At 39.3% G+C, this 27,463-nt stretch overlaps 1 protein-coding gene across 5 annotated transcripts in view; it reads right to left on the reverse strand.

Moving 5' to 3' along the window:
• The window catches only part of MTM1 (myotubularin 1), a 110,341-nt gene that overhangs the window by 3,334 nt on the left and 79,544 nt on the right, over positions 1–27,463 (reverse strand). For all 5 annotated transcript variants that reach the window (XM_059679009.1, XM_059679008.1, XM_059679007.1 and 2 more), the window contains 6 exons: positions 22,956–23,144; positions 16,078–16,263; positions 14,152–14,358; positions 13,021–13,113; positions 12,314–12,427; positions 6,698–6,874 (listed from right to left, as the gene is read on the reverse strand). In XM_059679009.1, coding sequence (XP_059534992.1) covers positions 6,698–6,874; positions 12,314–12,427; positions 13,021–13,113; positions 14,152–14,358; positions 16,078–16,263; positions 22,956–23,144 — 966 coding nt within the window. The remainder of the gene's footprint in view (positions 1–6,697; positions 6,875–12,313; positions 12,428–13,020; positions 13,114–14,151; positions 14,359–16,077; positions 16,264–22,955; positions 23,145–27,463) is intronic.

A 27,463-nucleotide genomic window follows, 5' to 3' on the forward strand; every position in this document is an offset into this window, starting at 1 on the left:
GAAGACATTAAGAACAGTGCTGAAAGTTTACAGACGTGCCTTCCTTTAGTACTAATGGATTCCAGAGCTGTCCTGCTTTTCAATGATATCTACCAAAGCTATCTGCCAACAAGGAAGCCATGAAGATGAGACACTAATAAAGAAAGGCTACACCTTGGATTAGACTGTCAATGCTGTGGATTAGAAGCAGATGCCCTCCAGGACCTGCATCTCAGAGGAGGGAGCATGAAGCCTAGGGTTTAAGATCATGTATTTATTAGTTTCCTGTGGTTGCTGTAACAAATTAACATAAACTTGGTGGCTTAAAGCAGAAACTTATTTTCTCACAGTTCTGCAGAGCAGGAACCTGAAATCAGGGTGTTAGCAGGGCTGTGTTCCCTCTGGAGGATCTAGGGGACAATCCTTCCTTGCCTTTTCCAGTTTCTGGTGGTTCTAGGCTTCCTTGGCTTATAGCAGCTTCATTCTAATCACTCCTGTTTTCACATGGTGTTCTCCTGTACAGTGGGGCCTTGATTTATGAGTGTCCCAACTAACGAGATTTTCAAGATACGAGCCGTCTCTCGGCCGATTTTTTGCTTTGAGTTGCGAGCTAAAATTCGGGTTAGGAGCCAGCTTCAGATACCCCACTGCTAGTTGGCGCAGCGAACGACACAGTGAATGCCACAACATCAGCCCAGCATCACGTGTCTCACTCGTTCACTTTAAGATTTGACATACGAGTAATTTGAGTTACGAGCTCTGTCACGGAACGAATTAAACTCGTAAGTCAAGGCCCCACTGTATATACATCTATGGCTCAAATCTTTCTCTGCTCTCCCTTCTAAGGATACCTGTCATTGTATGTAGGGCCTACTCTAAATTCATGAGGACCTCATCTTGAGATCCTTAACTCAATTAAACCTGTAAAGACCCTTTGTCCAAATAAGGTCATATTCCCAGGTTCTGAGTGGACATATGTTTTGGGGGTCACTATTCACTCCACTAGAGACTGCCAAGGAGTGATCAATGGAAGCCAAGTGCAAATGCAGCAGACATGTAACTGTGCCCACATTTCTAATGCAATTGTTGCTTTCATTAGAGCTTTGGTTACAAAAGTCCATGGATTTGGACCTAATCCTATTCTTCTTTTAAGCCGTGTTCTTTTTCCTGTGACTGCAGAATGTGAGATTTCTCAGAAATGCATATATGCTATTAGAATAGAAATTAGAGGCCCAGTGCATGAATTTGTGCACCAGTGGGGTCCCTCGGCCTGGCCTGCAGGATCGGGCTGAAACCGGCTCTCTGACATCCCCCAAGGGGTCCCGGATTGCAAGAGGGCACAGGCCAGGCTGAGGGATCCCACCGGTGCATGATTGGGGCTGGGGAGGGACGCAGGAAGTTGGCCAGCCAGGAAGGGACCGCGGGAGGGCTCCAGGGCATGTCTGGCCTGTCTTGATCAGCAGGACACCAGCAGCAAGCTAACCTACCAGTCAGAGTGTCTGCCTCCTGGTGGTCAGTGCATTTCATAGCAACTAGTTGACGGGTTGACTGTCTGCTCCCTGGTGGTCAGTGTACATCATAACCGAGCAGTTGAGCAACCTTAGCATATCATCAGCATATTATGCTTTGATTGGTTGAACAGATGACCGGACACTTAGCATATTAGGCTTTTATTATATAGGCTGTTTGGTAGAGTAAGGGCTGTGCAGTGCCTGTTAATATCCTTTTTTTTCTCTTTATTCATTACACCGAGGTCCAGACACTGTTCTAGATGCTCAGGATCCATTTGTTTTTTATGATGTTTCTCTTCCAGCAGAGGGAGACAGATAAACAACAAATAACAATGATCCTGTGACTTACATAGAACATCCAAAGGTGATGAATACTGTGGGAAAGAAGTAGGGCAGAGTAAGAGGGATGGAGAACAGGGGGGTGCCAGATACCCTATAGACAGTGTGGTCTGGGGAACTTCACTGAAGTGGCTCCTGGTGGGGAGGGTTAAGGGAGAACAGGGAAGGATGTAGATGGATATGGGAGGACAAGCAAGGAGCCCAGGGTGGCTGAAGCAGAGTGTGTGAGAGTTGTTGGTGAGAAGGTGAGGGGGTTCAAGAAAGAAGGGGTAAGGCAGGGGTCATATAAGGCCTCAGAGGTCACCATAAGGATGTTAGCTTTGATTGGGGTGAGATAAGCAGCTACCTGGATGGTTTTGAGTAGAAGAGTGGTGGGATCTGGTGTATATTTTACAAGGACCACTTTGGCTGCTGCATTGAGAACAGAATAGAAGCAAGGAAGGGTAGAAATCAGGGAGTCCTGGCCAAGGGCATGGTAGGACTGGTGAGAAGTGCTCAGAGGCCATACAGATTTTGAAGGCTGGGCCCAGCAGGCTCTCCTGACAGACTGGATGTGGAGTATGAGAGAGAAAGGTGTCAAAATGACTAAGGTCTCCGGCCAGAGTGACTAGGATGGAGTTGCTGAGAATTGAAAGGGGAAGATGGAAAAAGGAGCATGTTTGGGGGAACATTAGGAGTTCTGGTTTAGACATATTAAGTGTGATTTGCTAGGGCAGCACCATTTACCATCCAGTCCATTTTTTTCCCTATGCATTATGATACTACCTTCTTACCCTATCAAGTCTCCATTTCCATGTGTTCTGTTTCTGGTTGCTATTCTGTTTCAAATAAGTCTGATATACAGCAGGATAAGCTCTTCCTTGATAATCTCCTTCAAAATTACCTTGGCTATTTTTAAAACTTCCCTGTTTCATATGACTATTATGACTATCCGTTTGTTATTGTACCAGTAAGGACAGTTAGACAAGAAAAAGAAATCAGAGTAAAAAAAAATCATTTTTGCTGATGACAAGGTTGTGTAATTACAAAACTTGAGAGAGCAGATGGAAAAAACTATTAGAAATAAAAAGATAATTCAGTTTTGTAATTGGAACAAAATATATAGAAGTCATTAGCCTACAGGCAAACACAAATCATTTAGAAGATATAAATAGAAGTGTCCAATTGTGATAGCATACCAAAAGACAAAATAATGAAAAATGAAATTTAAACTCAAGTGACTTTAAGTACTACATCTCAACTTTTTACTTGGGAAATGAATTATGAAGTAAAGAGTGTGCCAGCTCAGCATAGAAGAGAAGATAGGCAATCAGCTAGGCATGGAAGTATTTTAGGCTTCAAATGATGTTTATATTAATATTCCTTTTCACTTTTCTATCAGAAATGACTTACACACCCCACAGGTCAGCCTATTAATATCTGGCTGTTCTTGTTCTCATCCTTGAGTTACCACATGCAAAATGTGAACTTGCCCAGTGCAATCCTAGTAGATAGCTACATGAGGTGCAGTGGTTCCCCAAATATAATATGAGGTTTACCAGCAGCTGAAGGATCCCATTTAGGTTTATAATGTGACTAATTTATACTTCTGCTTTCGACATGAGTAATTTCCTTATATTAAATAAAAGTACCAAATTTGCTTATTGATATCTTGTCAAATGTAAGCACTGGTTTTTCCATCAACTCTGCTGAGTTTTTATGTGGTAGCAAGGGTTGGTGGCTTTTGCTTTTAAAAGCACACTAACCCTGCCTTCTTCTAGGCCAGTGGTCGGCAAACTCATTAGTCAACAGAGCCAAATATCAACAGTACAACGATTGAAATTTCTTTTGAGAGCCAAATTTTTTAAACTTAAACTATATAGGTAGGTACACTGTTATTAACTTAATTAGGGTACTCCTAAGGCTTAGGAAGAGCCACACTCAAGGGGCCAAAGAGCCGCATGTGGCTCGCGAACCGCAGTTTGCCAACCAGGGTTCTAGGCGAACAGCTCATTATAGGGAGGAGCTATATATGTTTTTGGTTCTGAAAGTACTGATAGCATACTGTAGTGCTGTGAACACTATAGGTACCCAGGAATCATTTTATTTTTATTTTTTAAATATATTTTTATTGATTTCAGAGAGGAAGGGAGATAGAGAGACAGAAACATCAATGATGAGAGAGAATCATTGATCAGCTGCCTTCTGCATGCCTCACACTAGGGATCAAGTCTGCAACCTGGCATGTGCCCTGACCAGGAATCAAACCATGACTTCCTGGTTCATAGGTTGACACTCAACCACTGAGCTGTGATGACTGGGCCAGGAATCATTTTATACCAACTGGGCCACACTACTGAATAACAAATTAACTTTTAAATCGTGAAGTATATTCTTTTAGGTTTATATTATACTAGAGGCCTATATAGGGGGGAGGTCCCTCAACCTGGCCTGCACCCTCTCCCAATCCGGGACCTCTCAGGGGATGTCTGACAGTTGGACATGCCTCTTGCAATATGGGAATGCTGGCTCTTAACCGCTCGCCTGCCTGATCACCCCAATTACCTGCCTGCCTGATTGCCCCTAACCACTCTGCCTGACTGCCTGATCGCCCCTAATTGCTCACCTGCCTGCCTGATCACCCCTAACCGCCTCTGCCTTGGCCCCCGCTGCTGCGGCTTCATCCAGAAGGACGTCCAGAATGATGTCCAGCAGGTCGTTTGGATGTCTGGTCTAATTAGCATATTATGCTTTTATTATTATAGATAATTTTAAAAGTCCTATATGATCAAATTTTAATCTGTTTCTGTATGATATAATGTTCTACATAAAATCATTGGCTTATGTTCCTGGGTGCTCCCACCAGCCTGGGAGCTCCTTGTATACTTGTATGAAACCACCTCTTCTTACCCCCGTGTGCTTGATGCATGGGAACATTCAATATTTGGGGGATGAAAATACAAAGTGTCAAAGCACAGAAAGATATGTGTGGAAAAATCTATATTGAAAGGATAAGTTATTTTCTTTTTTGAGTAAATTTCACAGATTATAATATAGTCCAATTACTGTCTCAGAACAAAACAAAACCTCTACCAAGGAATGCTCAGTGCTATCTAGCCCAGTTCTATTTTGCTAAGCTCTTTGAGAACAAGGGAATAGATACATTACAGCAAGTTATTCGACTGATGCCCCTTCCAACTTCCCTTGTCACACTATTATTATTACCATTATATATTCAGAAATGAATTGCTCGAAATTCCTTGAATTTCAAGAATTTATTTAAGTACAAATGGGTGAGGGAAGATTATATAATCTATACAGAAATTGCCAACATTTTCTAATTACCAGTGGTTGAAAAAAAAAGCCACAATAAACACAGAAAAGGCTTAATGTATAGGACAAACAGTGCTCATCTATATAATCTTTTTTAATTAGAAAAGGGACATGTCCTCTGTAACAGCAATTAAAACCCTGGAAAAAGTCCCATTTCCTCTTTACTTGATATTCCACTCAATAGAGCTACTGCTAAATACATGTCCTAAACATGCTTCTCAAATCCCAAACTAAACAAGTGAATGTTCTCCAGCCCTGGAATCTGTCACTTTCCAAAAGATTACACTTTTCAACCATTACTAAATTGCAAGAGCCTTTCATGCATGCAGCAGAGACCTTGCAATGAGAGTGCCTGCTTGAACCAGGCATTTCCCCAATGAGGAGAGAGAGCACAGAATGGCATGCAGCCAGCTGCTTGAGTGGAATAAACAATCTCAGAGACAGACTGCAGCACTGGGTCCCTGCTGTTGCCCAACGATTTCTAGCAGGATTAAAGCTGGCTCTTACGCAAGACTGGCCTGTGAGAACAGGTAGTCAACCATCCAAACCGCAGGAAAATGTGCAAACCTTTACAAAGAGCAATCACAAATACTGAATATTTATAGCACTTAGAACAAATCACTAAATGGTGGTACTTCCGAGCTTTTACAAACAGGCTGTATTTTCCTTCTGATTTCTGTTGAAGTCGGGGTGGGAAAATGGAAAGCCTGAGTGTGTCTTTAATAAAATGTGGCATGTTTTCCATTAAAAACCATTGTTTTCACTTTTGAATGATAAATGGCCAATTGAGTGTACTATCCATTGACAGAGCAATTATCTTTATTTTAGAAATAAAGACCCTCAGGAAAAAGCACTCTGATGTTAGTTGACCTAGTACATACTCCTGAACCAGAGAGTAGGAAATGTTTTCTTTCCTATGATGTATAAAAATTTCCAGTGATTAAAGGAAATCTTTGACTATCAAAACTCAGAAAATTTTGCCCTGGCTGGGTAGGTCAGTGGATTAGAGTATCGTCCCGATATGCCAAGGTTGCAGGCTTGATCCCTGGTCAGGGCACATACAAGAATCAACCAGTTAATGCATAAATAAGTGGAACAACAAATTGATATTTCTTTCTTTCTCTCTCTCTCTCTCTCCCAATAAAAAATAAAATTTAAAAAACCTCAGAAATTTTCCAGAGCTTTAAATCAGTTTACATTTCAGTTAAAAAAATTATTCCCATTGACAAAAGAATGTAAGTTTAACCCCAGTCCAAATAAATGGTTTAGTAAGGAACGGATCCTTCCCTAAATTCTCCAGAGAAAGTGTGGCCCAGTGATACCGATTTCAGATTTCTGGCCTCCAGAACTAGAAGAGAATAAATGTGTTGTTTTAAGCCAAAAAATAAAATAAAAATAAAAACAATTTTTAATAAAAGTTGTGTTTAAAAGCAAGTGTGACTTATTAACCTGATAATTTCTCCTCATAATATTAAAAACAAACACAAAGTAACATTATCAAAGTCCAGAAGTAATCAATCAACATGACTATCTTTTAACAATGTCGGTTCATTTACCTGTTGTTTGATTCTGGGGTTCCATCTAATGTAGTAATTCACCCAAAGTTCCAAATGACGCATACTGGCAACTGGATATAAAACTCGATTGATTTCTTTAGTATAGAAGGGATTTTTGAATGTGTCTTTATTACTGTTTATCAGCGACCATAAAGAAACTGTTCTTTCTGTAACTTTCTATAGAAAAAGAGAAAGTAGAAAGCCTAAGTAAAACACACACAAGCACACAAAACATTTTACAGCCTGTGGCAATACAGCTGAGCACCAACTAGAATCACACATTTATATTATCCCCATAATAGCTCAAAAAGCCTCATGGGCCAGTGAGTGCTCCAAAGCCACTTACTGATATTTGCATAGATAATGGCCTAGCTTGAGAGCCACTATTTCTGCCAGAAGATAAAGGTGCAGGATGCTACCATATTAAATGCAATTCACTGACCTAAGAAGACTATTACTGGTTAGGTAAAACATTTATGAACAGATGGGCAGTATGCTTTTTTTTTTTTAAATTAAGCAGAAAGAAAAATACTCTAAGAACCCACTGACTTTTTTCATTTCTGTATTTGTTAGAACTATGAAATCTTAACCTGTATCCACTTGACAGTAGGCATCTAGATATAAAGTTATTTTAATCAATGACACAAATGTTTAGTTTACATCATGCTAACATTAGGATATTTGGAAAAAACCTGGGTAACTGACTTCACTGAATCTTCACTTTTTAGTCTGGTGTCCATCATCTCATACAGATATTCACATTTTCATTGTATTTTTATTATAGATTTTGACCATAAACCAACGAAAAACCAAAGCTTGGGAAAAATGCAAGCATTAAAATTACCGAAGGCAGAATTTAAAACTCTTACTATTAATCATTCAATAAGAAAGAACCAATAAGCTACAACTGGAAGCTAAAAAGAACAGCTTGAAATAAGAGACTGAAGAAATTTCTTTAACATACATACTAAATTAATGTGAATGATAATAATGCAGTGTAATTTGGCCTTCATTGGAATCCATCTAAAACTTTATCTGTACGTTTCTGATAACACATGCATGTTGCATTGTATTTATTTGCATGCTTGTTTTTAGACATGCACATACATAGCTTAAAAAGCCAAATCATTCAACAAGTTTTGTTATGAAAACACAAAAAAGTAGCCTATTGCCCCTCTTCCTAGCAGCAACAGTTTGATTTTTAAAATCAATTAATTTAATTATTTGGTATTTACCTCCAAATCTCTAAATATCATGCTTTTCTTGCTATCCAGTTATAGGCATTAATTATAATTACTGACACACTGAGAATGTCTCCCCTCCATATTTCCACATGCACATACTTTACATCCTGCCTCATACTCCCAATACATAGCCAGCTTTGATCACATTGATGTTTAGTGTTTAGATTCCTATGACAAAGCAAGTGCTGTTGCTAAGTAAGCCACATAGTCACTTATTCTGTGATTTCTTTTCCTGCCATTTTTTTTGTTTTCCCTCTATTTAACAACTGTCTATTCTGTTTGTTTACTTTTCTTGGCAGTCATCATTAATTCAACCCCAAGTTTTTCCTCCAGTCTCAAACTTCTGCCAAGACGCTGCACACCTGGAGCTTCATTTCATCTTCAGAGGAAAGCGGCACTGGGTGCTCCTACACCTTGTATCCAACTGTCATCTTGGATCTCTTCTGTTTTGCCCTGAGGGTCCTTTCTTGACTGTCTGTACTAGAGCTCCTGCTTCCTGAATTCCATGCAGTCTTCTTTCTTATTTGCATGGAGCACATATCCCAGTAACTTCCAGATAAAGGGTGTGGTGCAGAAGGTAAATCTTTCTTGTTGCCATGCATTTCTAGGAATATCTTTGGTCTACTTTCAGATTTGGTTAACAGTTTGCTGGCTATAGAATTCTAGGTTGAAACCATTCTCTCTTAAATTTCTGAAAGCTGCCCTGGCCAGTGTGGCTCAGTTGGTTGGACATCCTACCGTGCACCAAAAGGTTGCTGGTTTGATTCCTGGTTGGGGCACATGCCTGGGTTGTGGGCTCAATCTCCAGTATGGGGCATGCAGGAGGCAGCCAATCAATGTTCCACTCTCTCATCAATGTTTCTCTTTTTCTCTCTCCCTTTAAAAATCAATAAAAATATTAAAACAAACAAAAAACAAAACAAAAAACATTCTGAAGGCAATGCGCCACAGACTGCTAGCTTCTAATACTGCTGTTGAAGAATTCAGTCTTCCTGATTTCTGTTTGTTTTGCAAATAACCTATTTTTTTTCTCTTTGGAAGCTTATCCTTTCTTTTCTTTAGTCCCTGTTGTTCTGAAACTTCATAAAGATGTGCCTTATTTCAGGTCTATTTTTGTCCACTCTGCTTGGGCACTTAGCAAGCTTCTCAATGTGGAAGCCCATGTATTTCAATTCTGGGAAATATTTTCAAGTTATTTCAGTAATTTCCTGCTCTCTGCTTTCGATATTTTCTCTTTGTAGAAGTCCTATTATTTGGATATTGGAACTCCAGGACTGATCTTCTAGTTTTCTTGTGTCCATTTTCTACCTTTCTCTGCATTCTATTTTCTGGGAGATTTCAACTTAATCTTCCAACTCTTCTAAGTTTTTAATTTCTGTTGATAGTATGTTTTTATTTCAAGTTCTTTTCTGATGTCTAAATGTCCTTTTCCAAATAATATCCTGTTATTATTTCATGGAGATATATATATATATATATATATATATATATATATATATATGTATGTATATATATATATATATATGTATATATATATATATGTGTATATATATATATATATATATATATATATATATATATATATATATATATATATTTTAGAGGCCCAGTGCATGAAATTTGTGCACTGGGGAGGGAGTGTCCCTCAGCCCAGCCTGCACCCTATCCAATCCAGGACCCCTTGGATTGATGCTTAACTGCTCCCCTGCCAGCCTGAATGCCCCCAACTGCCTTCCTCTGCAGCCTGATCGACCCCAACTGCTCTCCCCTGAAGACCTGGTTGCCCAAACTGCCCTCCCCTGCCAGCCCAGTCGCCCCTAACTGCCCTTGCAGGCCTGGTCCCCCCCAACTGCCCTCCCCTGTAGGCCTGGTCGCCCTCAACTACCCTCCCCTGGTGGCCATCTTGTGATGAAGTGGGGGGCAGCCATCTCATGGCGGCCATCTTGTGACGACGTGGGGACAGCCATCTTGTGATGCGAGGGCATTAGGGCCAATTTGCATATTACCTCTTTATTTTATATATATATAATATATATATCTATATACGTTTTTTTCTTTTTCTCGGGATAGTAAATGCTAGCTTCCTGTCTGTTTCCCCTTTCCTTACATTGTAGGTAGCTATTTTCTCCACGCTGCTTTCTCTCTGTCTCTTGGTTGTCTGCTATTACGTAAGAGTAGAGGAAAGAAGAGTTGACTAGAATCTCTGAGATCATGAGGCTCGTTAACTTGAGCTTCAATGTGAGGAACCCTAGGTGTTGTTATCTCTTCATGGGCTAGTCAAGTTTCCACAGAGATTCTTTTTAAAAAAAATATATTTCTTTATTGATTTCAGAGAGGAAGAGAGAAGGAGAGAGAAAGAAACATCAATGATAAGAGAGAATCATTGATTGGCTGCCTCCTGCACAACCCCCCACTGAGGATCGAGCTGCAACCTGGGCATGTGCCCTTGGCCAGAATCGAATCTGGGACCCTTCAGTCTGCAGGCTGACGCTCTATCCACTGAGCCAAGCCAGCTAGGGCAGATCTTTTTTTTTTAAATTGAGGTGGAGTTCACATACCATAAAAGTCACCATTTGAAAGTTAACAAATGAGTGGCTTTTAGTACATTCACAATGTTGTGCAAACATCACTTCTATCAAGTTCCAAGGTATTTTCATCATCCTAAATGGAAACTATACCAGGGGTCCTCAAAGTACGGCCCGCGGGCCACATGCAAATACAAATATTGTATTTGTTCCCGTTTTGTTTTTTTACTTCAAAATAAGGTATGTGCAGTGTGCATAGGAATTTGTTCATAGGTTTTTTTAAAACTATAGTCCGGCCCTCCAATGGTCTGAGGGACAGTGAACTGGCCCCCTGTTTAAAAAGTTTGAAGACCCCTCCTCTATACCCATTAACCAGTCATTTCCCCCATTCTCCCCTCCCTCCAGCCCCTATCAACTACAGATGTACTTTCTGTCTCTATGAATGTATTATTCTGGATATTTCATATAAACAGAATCATATAACATGTGGCCTTTTTATGTCTGGCTCCTTTAACTTGGCATAATGTTGTCAAGGTTCATCCATGTTGTAGCATGGATCCAAATTTCATTCCCATTTTGGGCTTAATAAGATTCCATTGTGCCCTAGCTGGTATGGCTCAGTGGATAGAGCACCAGCCTGAGGACTGAAGGGTCCCAGGTTCGATTCCAGTCAAGGGCACATGCCTGGGTTGCGGGCTCGATCCCCAGTAGGGGGTGTGTAGGAGGCAACCAATCAATGATTCTCTCTCATCATTGATGTTTCTATCTCTCTCTTCCTTTCCCTTCCTCTCTGAAATCAATAAAAATGTATTAAAAAATTCCATTGTGTGTTTATTTATTCATTAGCTGATGGATATTAGGGTTGTTGCCACCTTTTAGCTATTATTAGTTGTGCTACTATGAACATTTGTGCACAAGTTTTTGTTTCAACCCCTATTTTCATTTCTCTTAGGTATATACCTAGGAATGGAATTGCTAGGTCATATGCAAATTCTATATTTAGTTTTCTGAGGGCCCACCAGACTGTTTTCCACAGTTGCTGCACCATTTTATACCTCCACCAGCAATGTCAATCTTTCCAACAGAGAAACTTCTTTCATGCTCCCACCTGGAAAATAAGGATCTGCTGCCATAATGCTGGGAGTCAGTAGCAGAAGTGAGCTGGAGCTCTCACAAGTCAGCTCATCTCCATTCACATCACTGATGACTGTAGTCCTGGCCCAGAGACTCACTCACACCCTCTCACAAAGAAATCTCAGAGTCCTTAGCTCCTTAGCTCCACGGAGTGGTAGAGGGACCTGGGGAAGCTAACTGTTTATTCTAAACAGATCTTCAGGTTATCTTATTCTTCCTCCTTCAACCTACACACCTGATACACCTTTGCCCCAGAACCCCTGAGTCATCTGGAGTTCCTGCAATGTAAAATGGGCAGTTCTTGACTTCCCTGATGCTGGTTTGAGATATGGTATTTTCAAACTAAGTTATTTACCACTTATCTAATAGCTTTTCAGCTTCCAAAAGTTTTCTACTATGTATCCTTTCTCATTTTTCTTGCTCTTGTGGGTTTATGCCTTTAAAAAAATTCCCTTTACTGATATTTTCATGGCTTTTTGGTAAGGAGACCTTGCATATCTATAAAGTTATTCCACTCCCTGAGGGCAAAGTCAATGCCTTACCCCTGTAGTAAATACCACATACTCAACAAACCCTGGTTGAACTGAAAACATCCAAGCTTGAGGTAAAAAATAAGAAACTTTGCACTTACTATAAACTAAGTTACCAAATTCTTTGTATTTCATGGCATACTAGACACATGTAACTACAAAAGATTAGCATTTTTCACTCACCTGTCTTTCTCTAGCAGATTCACAGTTGTATAAGAAAGTACCAAACCGGCAACTATACAGATGATCCAAAATTGTCATCAAAAATCGTTCATTGAATTCAAAAGCTGTAGGGAACTAGACAAAAACAAGCAAGTAAACAAAGCATGAAAACTCGGATTGACCTTTTATAAAACTGAAAAAAGATTCATAAATTTTACTACACTTTGCTTTCCAGGAAGGGCAGCAGAGGCTGCAATCCGCATATGCCCATTCTCATTTATTGGTGATTTGCAGAGGACTGAAGAGTTTAAATAAGGGTCAAGTAAAGGAATAAAAAGGAAAACAAGCTGATTTTCTGGGTTCTCCTGAGTGTACAGAATATATCAGATGGTTTAATTATTTAAGGTATTATAAGTTATCAGATGCCAGTATACATGGATGGAAAAGATAAATTGGTATTGTCAATTCCATTGTTCCTTCATTAGTAGAGTTAATACAATCAAATATTGAATTTTAAAACTTTATTATGAAAAACCCCAGACATATGAACAGTAGTGAGAATAAAAAAGGGAAATTCATGTATCTATTACCCAGCTTTAACAATTATTCGCACATAGCCAAACTGGTTGCAGCTCTTATTTCTGCTCTGTTTTATTTGGATGCAAATCCCATATATCAAAATATTTAAACATTAAATTGAATGTATTTTTATCCTACATATCCCTTACCTGTTTTGACATTTGCCATACACAATCAATAAACTGGAGAAAAATAGGAGATCGGTCAGCATCCGCGTGATTTTTATCACCATGACCTATTCTCTGAAATAAATTGGTGAAGATGATTTGATGAAGATTAATTTATAGGTACAAAACCAAGAAAGCACATAGCTCACAAAATATGGCAATACAACTCAGCGATCTGCTTTCCAAATGCCAAGTCTCTCAGAGAGTTAATAGTATATTTTTCTTGGGAATATAGAAAATAGTATAAGATTTTGAGATAATGAAAATTAAGTATACAAACTTTCATAAAATAGCAATACAAATTGGCAAAGTATCATCATATGTGAGTGTTACAACTCTTTCATCCAATTGGAATTTTGTCCAAGTCCTGGGCAGCTGCAGGTAGACTGGATTGGATTATCCTGCAGAATATGTTACCTGTTGCTAAGGGACCAGTCCTAAAATTTCAGGACTTAAAACCATACACAAAAGGGTGTGATTATTATAATTAAAAGTAAGTTCTTTCTCTCTTAAAAGCAAGACAAAAACCTAACCATTTACTCATTTTCTAAACAATGATTCTTTTTACTTAAAAATGTTATTCACACTACTTATGAAATTTGGGTGAAAGATAAAAGGTTACATAGCAGTGTTTCTGGATATCATTTAGGGAGCTTGTTGAAAAATACTTATTCAAAGGGTGTCTAGAAACAAGACCTGGTAATAGGAATTTTAATACCTTCTCTTGGTTTTAAAAATCGAGAGAAAAATAATGACAAAAGCCTTAACTGAAAGTCTAGTATTTCTATAAAATATATTTGACTCTAATAGCTATAATATTAGTTGAAAAAGAATTGTTATCCTATCTTCTTTCTTTTCTGCAATTTCAATTTAAACATTTCCATGCAGACTCTTTCTATTACTTTCAATTGAAACTTAATAGTGCAAATGGATAAACATGTCTCCTAAAGAGACTTTCTATCCCAAGGCATCACCCATTTTCAAACCTGTAAATATTATTTATTACACTCCTCAGATTTTCTTTTTAAGAGTGAATATATGATTTAACAACTAGTTTTTAAATGCCAAATGGCAGTGACCTGACATTAAAAAACAGCTTTATTGTTTACTTACAGATGCAAATTTATGTCCAAAACTTATCCATTCCTTTTGTACCAATATTTCAAACCCTTCGATGCTCCGATAGAAGCTGTCCAACATCAGCATGGCCAGGGACGTCAGCTGGGCAGTCCTGTCCCATCCATCACTACAGTGCACGAGCACAGAGCTCCTCCCTGAAGAAACTTTGTCTGCTACTTGAATGGCTCCTGTCAAAATAAGCTGGCAAAGAAACACATGCAAGTCAGTAGGTAGCTGCAAAGTATGCCTTCAATTTGAAATGATAGTTTTAACCCTAGAAAAAGTCCTGTTTTAAAATATTATTAATGTCTAGAACAGAAAGAGTCCTGAAAAATAAAAAAATGAGGACTGTGGGATCTGTGTTCTTCTTCTACAGAAACTGCATTCAAATGCAACTTGGTATTAAAACAAACAAACACACACAAATAGCCAAACTGCATTTCAAACTCCTAATCATATACGCAACTGTATTAGTTGGCTGGGACTGTCATAACAAAGTACCATGAACTGGGGGGCTTAAACAACAGATATTATTATCTCCCAGAGGCTGGAATCTAAGATCAAGCTGTTGGCAGGGCCGTGTTCCCTCTGAAGGTTCCAGGGATAAGCTGTTCCAGGCCTGTCTCCTAGCTTCTGTTAGCTCCTTGGCTTGTGGCAGTTTAATTCCAATCTTCAGATGGTGTTCTCCCTGTGCATGTGTCTCTGTCCAAATTTCTGCTTTTCACAGGAACTTTGGTCTTTCTGGATTTGGGGTCCATGCTACTCAATTATAACCACATCTTATCTAATCATATCTGCAATGACCCGAGTTCCAAATAAGGTCACACTCTAAGGTACTAGAGGTCAGGACTTCAACATATGAATTTTAGGGGGAACACAATTAAACTGATAACAATGATCATAGTAGAAAAATCAATGGCCTAATAGGTACAGTCTACACCTTAAAGGCCTGATGCAATGAAAGTCGCCTTTTAACATGTTAATAAACTTATTAACTTATTTTTTAATAAAGTCCATGCTTTATTCAAATTTTCTTACTTTTTACCTAATGTCACTTTTGTAATCCAGGATGCCTCATTGCATTTAGCTATCACAAGTAATATTTTTGCAATTTATTTTTGAGGTTGATAAATTAAGAAGAAATGAAAGACAGGTGAGATAAAAATGCGATTCCTATTGAGTTGGAAAATAAAATTTCACTAGAAAACAATCTATCTTAATAATTCACCTAAAGTAGGCATGCAGGGTCAAATTTTTGTGATGTTTTGTATACCTGTGGACTTTGGTGACATAAATAATGTGTGAAGCAAGGTTTTACGATCAAGGAATCTAATTGACTGAATTTTATTATTGAAAGTTGGAACTTAACATGTATGAACAAAATCAATTAAAATATACTCTTTTCATGGAAAAAATTAAGTAGGCTTTTTGCTTGTTTATAATTAGAACTAAATGGCAGCTTCTAAAAGTGTTAGCTCCCTTAGATAGCTTCAAGTATTTTTACTTTTAAAAGAATGGAGGTTTTTGAAGTCTTTATGCAGAGAAAAGATTGAATATAATAAAGCACAAAATTTATTCTTTAAAATTAGTCAATTTGATATTGGTTTCAATACAAACAATCTCTCTGTAGGCCCAAGGGTCATACTAAGTAGTGGTTAGATAATAAACTGGCTACTTTTAAATAAACCTAAGTGAAAGACTCAACTACTTGTTATTGATGAGATGGAAAATGACATCTCTAAAGATGCTAAAAATATTGGGGAGGTGATGTTGTGAAATCTTTACTTTAGGTAAGCAAATGATAAGGAAATACAAAACTGTCAAATGCAGAACTTCTTTCACTGTTCAATTCTTTTAAATTTAAGGATTAAAAATTCTTGTTTCACTAAACAATCACTTATTTTTTACAAATATACTTGCCTTGATATGTTCTAACCAATGAGTTGACTCCAAACTGGACAACCAGTGAGATTCTTCCACATTGGGATAAACAATGTCTTTGACTTTTTTTAAAGATTCCCGCATAACATGAATGTTATGAATGTCTAAGAAGAAAAGCTCGGTGTTATGATATGCATCATCACTTTCATATCCTCCTCCTGTTGCCTAAGAAACAAGACATACACATAGTCAGTTGTGTTTTCTATTTCTTTTTTTCTAATTTATTTTTTCAATTACAGTTTATATTCAATAATGTTTTACATTAGTTTCAAGTGAACAGCACAATGGTTAGATAATCATATACTTTACAAAGTGTTCCCTTCGATATTTCTAGTACCCACCTGGCACCATACATAGTTATTACAATATTATTCACTATACTAGAGGCCTGGTGCACAAAAATTTGTGCACTCGGGGGGGAGGGGGGTCCCTCAGCCCGGCCTGTGCCCTCTCGCAGTCTAGGATCCCTCGGGAGATAACGCCCTGCTGGCTTAGGCCTGCTCCCGGGTGGCAGAGGGAAGGACCAATCCCTAGGTGCAGCCCCTGGTCGGGCTCAGAGCAGGGCCGATTGGGGTGTTAGGGCGCCACCCCCTGTCATGCACAGAGCAGGGCGATTGGGAGGTTGTGATGCCACCCTCAGTCACGCTCAGGGTAGGGCTGATTGGGGGGTTGGGGCACTGCCCCCGTCACACTCAAGGCAGGGTCAATGGGGAGGTTGCGGTGCCACCCCCTGTCACGCACAGAGCAGGGCCAATAAGGGGGTTGGGGCACTGCCCCGTCACTCACAGAGCAGGGCCCATCAGGGGGGTTGGGGCTCTGTACCCTGTCACGCACAGAGCAGGGCCAATCAGGGGGTTGGGGCGCTGCCCCCTGTCATGCACAGAGCAGGGCCCATCAGGGGGTTGGGGCACCGCCCTCTATCACCCACAGAGCAGGGCCGATCAGGGGGTTGGGGCGCCACCACTCTCACACTCAGGGCAGGGCCAATGGGGAGGTTATGGCTCTACCCCATCACACACAGAGCAGGGCCCGTGGGGGGGGGGGGTTGGGGCACCGCACCCTGTCACACACAGAGCAGGGCCGATCAGGGGGTTGGGGCGCTGCCCCCTGTCATGCACAGAGCAGGGCCCATCAGGGGGTTGGGGCACCGCCCTCTATCACCCACAGAGCAGGGCCGATCAGGGGGTTGGGGCGCCACCACTCTCACACTCAGGGCAGGGCCAATGGGGAGGTTATGGCTCTACCCCATCACACACAGAGCAGGGCCCGTGGGGGGGGGGGTGGGTTGGGGCACCGCACCCTGTCACACACAGAGCAGGGCCGATCAGGGAGTTGGGGCGCCGCACCCTGTCACACACAGAGCTGCAGGGCGATCAGGGGGTTGGGGAGCTCCCCCCTATCAGGCACAGAGCAGGGCTGATCAGGGGGTTGGGGCGCCTTCCCCTGTCACGAACAGAGCAGGGTGGAAAGGGAGGTTGTGGCCCCGCCCCCTGTCACACATAGAACCGCAGGGCGATCAGGGGGTTTGGGCGCTGCCCCCTGTCACGCTGATCCCGGTGCCAGGGGGCCTCTCGGCTCCACTGATCCCGGTGCTGGGAGGCATATTACCCTTTTACTATATAGCATAGAGGCCTGGTGCACGGGTGGGGGCCGGCTGGTTTGCCCTGAAGAGTGTCCTGGATCAGGGTGGGGGTCCCCACTGGGATGCCTGGCCAGCCTGGGTGAGGGGATGATCGCTGTTTGCGGCTGGTCACACACCCTTCAGGGTGGGGGTCCCCACTGGGGTGCCTGGCCAGTCTGGGTGAGGGGCTGAGGGCAGTTTTCAGGCTGGTGACTGAAGCTCCCAACCGCTCCTTTTTTTCTTTTTCTTTTTTTTATTCTGGGCCAGCTTTAGCTTTGAGGCTTGGCTCTAGCTCTTAGGCCTCTGCTGCTGAAAGTAGGTTTCTGGCCTTTGCTTACAATGTTGCAATCCTGCTGGCTGAAGCCCAGCGGACTTTTGTTTAGCTTCTATATTTGTTACATAGTTGCTTAGAGTTGCAGCTCAGAGGCCTGCAGCTGCAGGCGGGGAATGTTGGAGTCCTCCGTCACTGAAGCAAGCAAGCCTCATGTTAGTTTCAAGCTGCCTGGCTGCCGGCCGCCATCTTGGCTGGCAGTTAATTTGCATATTGCCCTGATTAGCCAATGGGAAGGGTAGCGGTCGTACGCTAATTAACATGTTTCTCTTTTATTAGATAGGATTCCCTACATTGTACTTTACATCCCTGTGACTCTATTGTAACTACCAATTTGTGCTTCTTAATCCCTTCACCTTCTTCACACAATCCCTACACCCTCTCTTCCCTCTGGCAACCATCAGTTTGTCCTCTGTGTATATTAGTCTGTTTCAATTTTGTTTATTTTGTTCTTTAGATTCCACATATAAGTGAAATCATATTATATCTGTCTTTCTCTGACTGACTTACATCAGTTAGCATAATACTCTCTCTATGCCCATCCATGCTGTCGCCAATGGTAAAATTTCATTCTATTTTTATGGCCGAGTAATATTCCACTGTATATATGTACCACAATATTTTTTATCCACTCATCTATTGATGGGCAGTTGGGTTACTTCCATATCTTGGTGATTGTAAACAATGCTTAATGAACACTGGAGTGCACATATTCTTTCAAATTAATGTTTTGGGTTTCTTCAGATAAATATCCAGAAGTACAATCACTGGGTCATGAGGCAGTTCCATTTTTAATATTTTGGGGACCCTCCATACTGCTTTCCACAGTGTCTGCATTCTCATCAACAGTGCATGAGGGTTCCCTTTTTTCCACATCCTTGCCAACACTTGTTTGTTAATGTATTGATGATAACCATGTTGACAGGTGTGAGGTGACATCACATTGTGATTTTAATTTGCATTTCTCTGATGATTAGTGATGTTGAGCATTTTTTCATGTCTATTGGCCTCTTTGGAGAAGTGTCTATTTAGGTCCTCTGCCCATTTTAAAATAGGATTCTTTTTTGGTGTTGAGTTGTATGAGTTTTTTAAAAAATAAATTTTGGATATTAATTCCTTATCAGAGTATATCTTTGGCAAATATCTTCTCCCATTCAGTGAGTTGTCTTTTTGTTTTGTTGATGGTTTCATTTGCTGTGCAAACCTTTTTAGTTTCATGTAGTCTCATTTGTTTATTTTTTCTATTGTTTCCCTTTCCCAAGGAGATACATCAGAAAAAATATTGCTACAAGAAATGTCAGAGATTTTGTGTTTTCTATTTCGTCAGTAACTCACACAAATATTTGAAAAGTTACTGAGCCTCCAAATCTCAACTGTAAACCTTGCAAGTTACATAAATGACTGACGGGACTCGCCTTCCTATCCAACACTGAGCTCCAACAACATTAGTCACACTTTGAGCTAGAAAAGGGATGGCAGGCTGGCAATTTTGGGAAGATGTGTATTTGTGAGAAAAAAATCACTTTCAAAATCTTCTAGAATTACTAGCTCTTCTTCCAGAACTGGAAAGGCAAGAACAGGTTCTAAATGGCCCTTGTTCTCCATCAGTTTTATAAAAGTACTTTTCAGGGTGAGGCACTGACTTTGTAGTACCACTCACATGAGACACACGGGCTGGAGGAAAACAACAGGCTTTGGAGTCAGACAGAACCAGATTGATAGCTCAGCTTCAGCCCTTTCTTGCTGTGTGATCTAGGGAAAGGACCTTAACCTCTCTGAGCCTTCATGTCCTCTCCTGTAGAATACAGGATAATACTACCTAGGTCTCACAGGATTAAAAGAAGCCATACTCAATAACAGCTAACACCAGCCAGCGTTTAATGAGCCCCTATGATGTCCCAGATACTGTGATTCTTGGTTTGCATGATTTTATTTAACTCTTATAGCAATGCTACAAGATAGGTATTACCATTCCCATTTTGCAAATCAGAAGAAATGCTATTTAACTATCCCCAAAGTCACACAGGTAATCAGACTTTAAGTTGTCCGACTTCAATACTTGAACCCTTTCTAGTGCACCATGACTGTCTGTCTGCTATGCAAAAACCAAAGACAGAGCACTGCACATAGTGGGCCGTCAGAGCCCAAAAGGTGTCAAGAGGAGTGTTACTATCTACTGCAGCACCTATAAGTATAAACTGCTAGGGCAGTCACCGGTTCACCTTCACAGCATGGTGAAGATGCCCATTTTCCACATGGACGAGAAGAAATGCTATAATTCTGTTTAGAAACCGGGCTGCATTCTCCTTAATGTTTTTAAATGCCATGGAACACGTGGCCTCTGGCTCTTTAAGAAAAAGTTAAATAATTTAGAGACTTGTTGAGAAAACAACGTTCTATAAGCTGAAATGAAAGGATGCTAATTAACACTGTAAAAACATCTGAATGTGTGAACTCACCAGAAAAAAAAATATTATCGTCAAAGCAACATTATACTAATTTCAGAGTGCCTGTAGGAAGAGGACTGGGAAACGTGCTTGGAAATGAAGAGCAAAAATGAAGGCACCAGAAAAATGTGCCATCGCTACTTCATGTCCCTTTCCTTTTTATTTATAACAACAGAAGGAATTTAAACTTGTAGCTCCGAATAGAAAGGCCAACACATCCTGGATTTCTTCTAGGGTTAGTTAGAGAGACATTCTCCTACAATAGAAATAAGGCTACTACTTGAACTTCAAACCTGGAGACCTATGTATAAGCTTGATGCCTCGGTCTCCACAGACTCTAGGTAAGAAAGTATATTTTATTTTGACATTAATGTTTGTTTGTTCTTTGCCGAGCCCCCACACGCATAAAAAATATATATATACTTCTTACTCTGCCAAATTTTCTGGCAAAAACAGACATTAATACAGTTCCACTATAATTCACAGTGTGTTGCCGAAAAATTAAAGCAGCTTGATGCTTGATCTTATTCACCCCTGGGTTTTGTTTGTTTGCTTGTTTAATTTAAAATGGTGTGATGTTGCTTGTTACATCTGGGGTTGTGAATATCTAAATATCCACAAGAGAGGAATGATTAGGTCCAAATAGAACAGAAGTCAGAAGGGTAAAATCAATTAGTCAGGCACAGATTAAGTTCTTAAAAGTGCAAATTCTCCATCTCTGGTTAGTTTTGAAATATTCTTTTCAGTGTTCTTTTTTTCAACACAAAAAAACAACAACCCAGACTGCCTAGTATGCCGACATACAGGCCCAAGGGCCTGTTGCTATGGATATAGATGACTAGGTGAGAGACACAGCCAAGAGAGGAGGGGGACCTCAGCTTGTTTTTTAAAGAATGATGCAGAGATCTTTAAAGCCTAGGTATTTTTCCTTAAGATTTTCCTTCCTTTCATTCCTAAGGGGACTAGAAGCACAGGCATATTTCCTGAGTGTTAAAAAGGCATTCAATAATTCTACTGCTATAACAATGAGCTTTATATGTATGCGTTTTATACATTTTAATATTTTAAAATATTATTTCTAAATACCTCATTTTAATGCTATATCTGTTTCAGGCTAAATGTATATATTGCATTTTCTACATTTATTCAAGTCTGAATTCCAGGAAAAGAAATATATAAAGTTAAGGATAATATAAGAAGACATTTGTATTTAGACTTTATTTCTGAAATACTTTACTTTTATAATTCCTAATTTACTTAATGATTACACTTCCTGATTAGTTTACATATAATTTCAAGATTATATTAATTCCCCAAACAAATACCACCTGTAGTAACGAACAGCTGGTCCAAGAGCATGCAAGGGGCAGAGAGGTCCCCCGGGAGTCAGTGTATAAGATGCACAACCATGTAAGTGGAGCCCAACGCACATGCCTTCTCACAGATGCGTGTGCAGACAGATGCCAAAGGCCCACTAAGGAAGCTGCTGCAACTGTCTGAGCTGCTCAGGGACTTGTTTTGCTTTCAGGTTCTTGTTTTGTGCTCTGAATAATTGAAGATGTCAGATAGATGACCTTAGGATAAGCAAATTATTCAAGATGATGAAATTGAGGCCTACAGCTGATGAGAAACAAGAAATCTCAAAGATGGAATGGGGATGAGCAAAGCAGGGCAAGCCCACTATGAGCACTTGTGATGGCTCGCAGTAATGGGAGAAGAAAAACAACAAAACAGAAAAGAAAAATCAAATGTAAAAAGCATAGCATAATCTGGGGCCATTTAGTGTCAGGGCAAACAGCCTTACACCTTGCACCAGCCTCCTGAGAGCTCCGGAAGGCAACACTATGTAGTCACTGATGTTGACAGTGACAATCCCAGTCAACTTCAGGGGCACTCGGAATTTTCTGCTTAAGAATGCTATGAAGACAATTGAGACAGATTTCTTTGAAAATAATAACATTGTGTGAGATTATAAACTTCACATACATATATCTACTCATTTCTTGAATTATTTTACATAAATGAGAATATACACTGATGAATATAATGAAGAGACTGTTTTGATAAAGCTACAAATTTAGGATTTTACAATTACAGCTTCCCACAACTCCTCACAGATGCCTCAGCAGCATAGATATTGGGAATAACCATCAACAGCCTAAACAGCTCCAAAGATATTCTAACTTTTGCCTAAGATTCTGATCAAAACCCAAGTTCATTACAGTTCCAGATTTGCCTAATATACCTAAAGAATGTTTTCATTTGATTGTAATATATTCAACTTTTAAGATACATTTTGTGATTAAAACTTTCTAGCTCAGTGAACTAGTTTTCTTATTTAAACTAAGTTTAACTATTAATTTAATCCCACATGTTGTCGTGATATGGCAAAAACATTCATGTGAAACACCATACACTGTATATAAGATGTTTCTATCATGTCATTAAATGTACTCACCTTATTGGCCACTGCATTGACACTGGGTCTTGCATCATAAATCGTGAGTTTAGAAATTTGTCTGTTAGTCTCCCTGATGACGTCAAGATATTTTTCATCATCTTTATTTCGTTTACCACTCATACCGACGAGAGGCTGACTGCAACGCACAATGACTGTCTTGTTTTCTGGATGAATCCATGACAGCACCTATAGTTAGTACAGAAATTTTGAGCTATTAAAACAAATATCAAAACAATTAAAACTATAAAAATAAAGCACTAACAATCATGATTAAGTGAATCTGCTTTTGATGAAATGGAATATTTATTCACCTATGATTTCACTGTGTGTGCCCAGAAACACACATTTAACAATGTCTCTATTAAGAGACAATTAGAATAACCAATAACCAATTACCTTACTAGTCCTTTCTTATTTTTTTTTTAAATTTTATTGATTTTTTACAGAGAGGAAGGGAGAGGGACAGAGAGCCAGAAACATCGATGAGAGAGAAACATCGATCAGCTGCCTCCTGCACACCCCCCACTAGGGATGTGCCTGCAACCAAGGTACATGCCCTTGACCGGAATTGAACCTGGGACCTTTAAGTCCCCAGGCCGACGCTCTAGCCACTGAGCCAAACTGGTTACGGCACTAGTCCTTTCTTAATTAGCACCACAGCTAATAGAAGTTACATGCTTGACTAAAAAATGTTAAATCACATAAAGGAAGTAGAAAACTTCTGATATTATTTCAGTTCTGTAGCTTGCACTGAATTTATCATCACAAAGAAACAACTTTAGCAAAAAGTGAGAGGCAAAGGAAATCCCCTCTGATATAACATGTTTCCATAATAACAACTCACATCTGCAGGCCATTTTCTTTTTTTCTTTTTTTAAAATATATTTTATTGATTTTTTACAGAGAGGAAGGGAGAGAGATAGAGAGTTAGAAACATCGATGAGAGAGGAACATCGATCAGCTGCCTCCTGCACATCTCCTACTGGGGATGTGCCCGCAACCCAGGTACATGCCCTTGACCGGAATCGAACCTGGGACCTTTCAGTCCGCAGGCCGACGCTCTATCCACTGAGCCAAACCGGTTTCGGTAGGCCATTTTCCTAACAGTCTCAATTCTAGAATAATATGAGGAGTGGAGATAACCCAAGGGAAGCAAAAAAGGTGTCAGGACAGCCAAAAGAGCTTCTGGGGTCTCTACAATGAAGCATGGATATCCAGCTCCTAGGAGAGCTCTTCCAGCCTTCACTCACACTCAGTCTCCTCTAATTTTATACACACACCAAGCACATTTGATACCTGGTTTCCTAGGTCATAGCATAGAACCAAAAGTAACTGCAAAAGGGAGCTAATAATGTAATACACCAAAAGCTATAAAACTGTCCACTTTTAATGGATAAATTGTTTGGTGTATGCCTCAACAAAGCTGTTTAAAAAAACACAAAGGGAGCCAGGAGGTGAGAGTGTTGGGTAACAGCATGGGCGCTGGGGGTGGCTCTAACCTGCATACAGAGCTCACAGCCTCTGCTGCTTCCCTTTCCTCATTCATCAAATGGGGAGTAATCTTATCCCATGGTGCTGCTGGGAGGATGAAGAAAGAATGACTGCAGGTAAAGTACTCAGTGCAGTTCAGGGGGCTGGCTGGCTTGAGTTAGCATCTAGAGGCAGGCCAGCAGCCAGTAAAGTCAGATATGGAAAACTATGAAAAGCAGACACAAGAACTAAAGAAACAACAATTTGAGCTCACTTAATACAAGGCCAAATACACTGTTATCTTTTGAAGTCACTCACTCCAGGAAAGCAAATGACAAGCATTGATATTCATAAAAACTGATGTGCATAATAATGACAATGGGCTGGTGAGAATGATTATATGATAACATGCATACTCATTCATTGATTTTGTGCCATGCCAGAGACCAGTTAAAAACATCACTGTGGTCCCTTAGAGTACAAAGGCTCAGAACTGTGAAGCCCTGGGAAAAAGCACTGGCCTTTACTCAACCTCCATTTTGAAATCTACAATGTAGAGAGGAGACCTACTTCACCTACTTCCTATAGCCTTTTCTTCAAGAGAGATAAAAGACATGAGATCACTTTTATGTATTTATTTATAGTTGAATTGAATTTTCAGGTTAATAGAAATATAATTGACATATAATATTGTGTAATGTGTTGATTTGATTTGAGATCACTTTTAAACAGCAAATCACTACAGACACAAGAGATTTATTATTTGAAAATGACCCTCTTCAAGTTTTAAATTTAAATGAGGTCAAATGCAAGAAACTGTTCTGTACCACCAATGCCCTCCTCTCTTTCACCCTTCTCCCTGCTTGGGAGATTTAAGATTAGAATCACCAAGCTATGTTAAGAAATGCTACTCTGATGAATTGTTTCACCTCTCACTTTCTTTTTCTTTTGGGATCTCAACTAACTTTAAAAAGGATGGTTGCTATATCCTGGTACAAATAATGCTAATTTTACAATATCAACTACTATGAGTACTTTTAAAGTATATGGTACCATATTGGATTATTCTTCTTAAACTATCTAATAGCCATAAATAATTAAGGATATACTCAAAGATTTAGCCACCAAAAGATGTTTATCATGGCACTGTTTATAATAGCAAAAGATTAATAATTAAGAACCTTGATGACTCATAATAGAAAACCGATTAAATGCATTGTGTTATATCTACATACTAGCTTATGAGTAGATATTTATCAGTGTGGAAACTTATTTCCAGGATAATGTTAGGTGGAAAAAAGAGATTAAGACAAAGATTACAGAATTATTTTATTTTTTTCTAATAAAAATATGCATACATAGAAGGAAGGCTGGAAGGACACATACCAAAATGTTATCTGTGATTCTTATAAGGCGTAAGACTCCTTTTTGCTTATCAGTATTTTCTAAAATGTCTAAAATAAAATATGTATTACTTATGTTAAAGACTTTCATAACATTAAGATAAACATGTTTGAGGACAAAGGAGTATGTATCCATTAATGGGAACATTAACACATGTGGATTATTTTATTAATCAGTGATATTTTATGTTTTTTTCTAATTTCACTTAAAACAACAAAACTGCTTTCTCATCTATTCTTTTTATATTTTAATAAGGGCTTAAAAACTAAATATCAAGTATTAATGACTTCTCATTGAAAGCAAATATGTTTTCTGTGTTACAGTCAAGAGTCAGGGGTTAGAAAGTACATCAGAAAGAGTACATTACCTACGATTAGATATTATTAAGCCTGGTAATCTATAAAGATATAGGGATAATGGACAGCTTAGCCTCAGTTTTGTTAGGAAAAATAAATGCCAATTGGTGGCCATCACAAAGTAAGAAGGACCCATAAAATGGTTCAATAAGCAAAAAGTTAAGCATTCTATTTGCTCTACAGTGGGCTCTCATTCACATAGAATAGTGGAAACTACTGGATTAAGATGGTAGCCTGAGCATAAGGAACTGGGCACAGTTAGTTCATATCCTTTCCTGCTCCAAATCCCATGAAACATGCACACACACACACACACACACACACACACACACACACACACCTTTGTTATAGTAGATGCTCAATAAACATTAACTGAATAAAGGAGTGAATAAAAGCGATGCATGCTACCTTAATCCAGTTCTCCTGTGGACAAGGCACATATTAGCAAGACAGATTGCGAGGGTAAATGTGGAGTTTGTGGCTATGGCACAGAAAAATATGTCCAAATAGAGAACAAGAGTAGTGAACTTGTAACTAGCTTCCTTAGCACCGTGTTCTAACAAAATAAGCTAAAAACATACTTTCAAGTACAATATATATCATGAAGATATGAACAGACACTCATAATTAGAGAACCAAGTGAATTTTAAAAGTTGCAATTATGTTGACAGTATACAAACATTTCACACAAATGTCCTTTTAAGGATAAAAATATCTAGACTTGGGATTTAAAGGCAAGGTGACATTAAATCTTAATTTCTTCAACCCTCATTTTTAAACCAAAACAATGTACTTATTATGACATGCCCTGAAAATTAACAGAGGGGAAAACATTCTCTAAATTTTTAGTCAATAAAATTTATGTACACAGAATACAGTAAGACTTGTACATACATATTTAAGAAGCAGGGGTGGGGGCATGTGCTGAGGGGTGGGAGTGGTCAATGAGGAAAAAAGTAGACATATGTAATACTATATGTAATACTTTAAACAATAAAGAATTAAAATTTATATTTAAAAAGCAAAGGAAACTTTGGGAACTAGGTCCCATGATACCATAAGTATATAGTTTGGGGTAATCTGTACTTGGCTCCAGTTTGAAAATGGTATTAAGGCAACTTGCAACTATGATGAGGATAAGCACGTCCTAATAAAGCTGAGTATACATAAAAGCCTATACTTACATGCTCTATAACATAAGATAGTACCTTGTTTCCAGCATGACTCAGCTGACATTTATCAATACCTTTCATATATCAGGTATTATGCTACTAA

This window comes from Myotis daubentonii, chromosome X (genome assembly GCF_963259705.1).
Source record: "Myotis daubentonii chromosome X, mMyoDau2.1, whole genome shotgun sequence".
Taxonomy (NCBI): Eukaryota; Metazoa; Chordata; class Mammalia; order Chiroptera; family Vespertilionidae; genus Myotis; species Myotis daubentonii.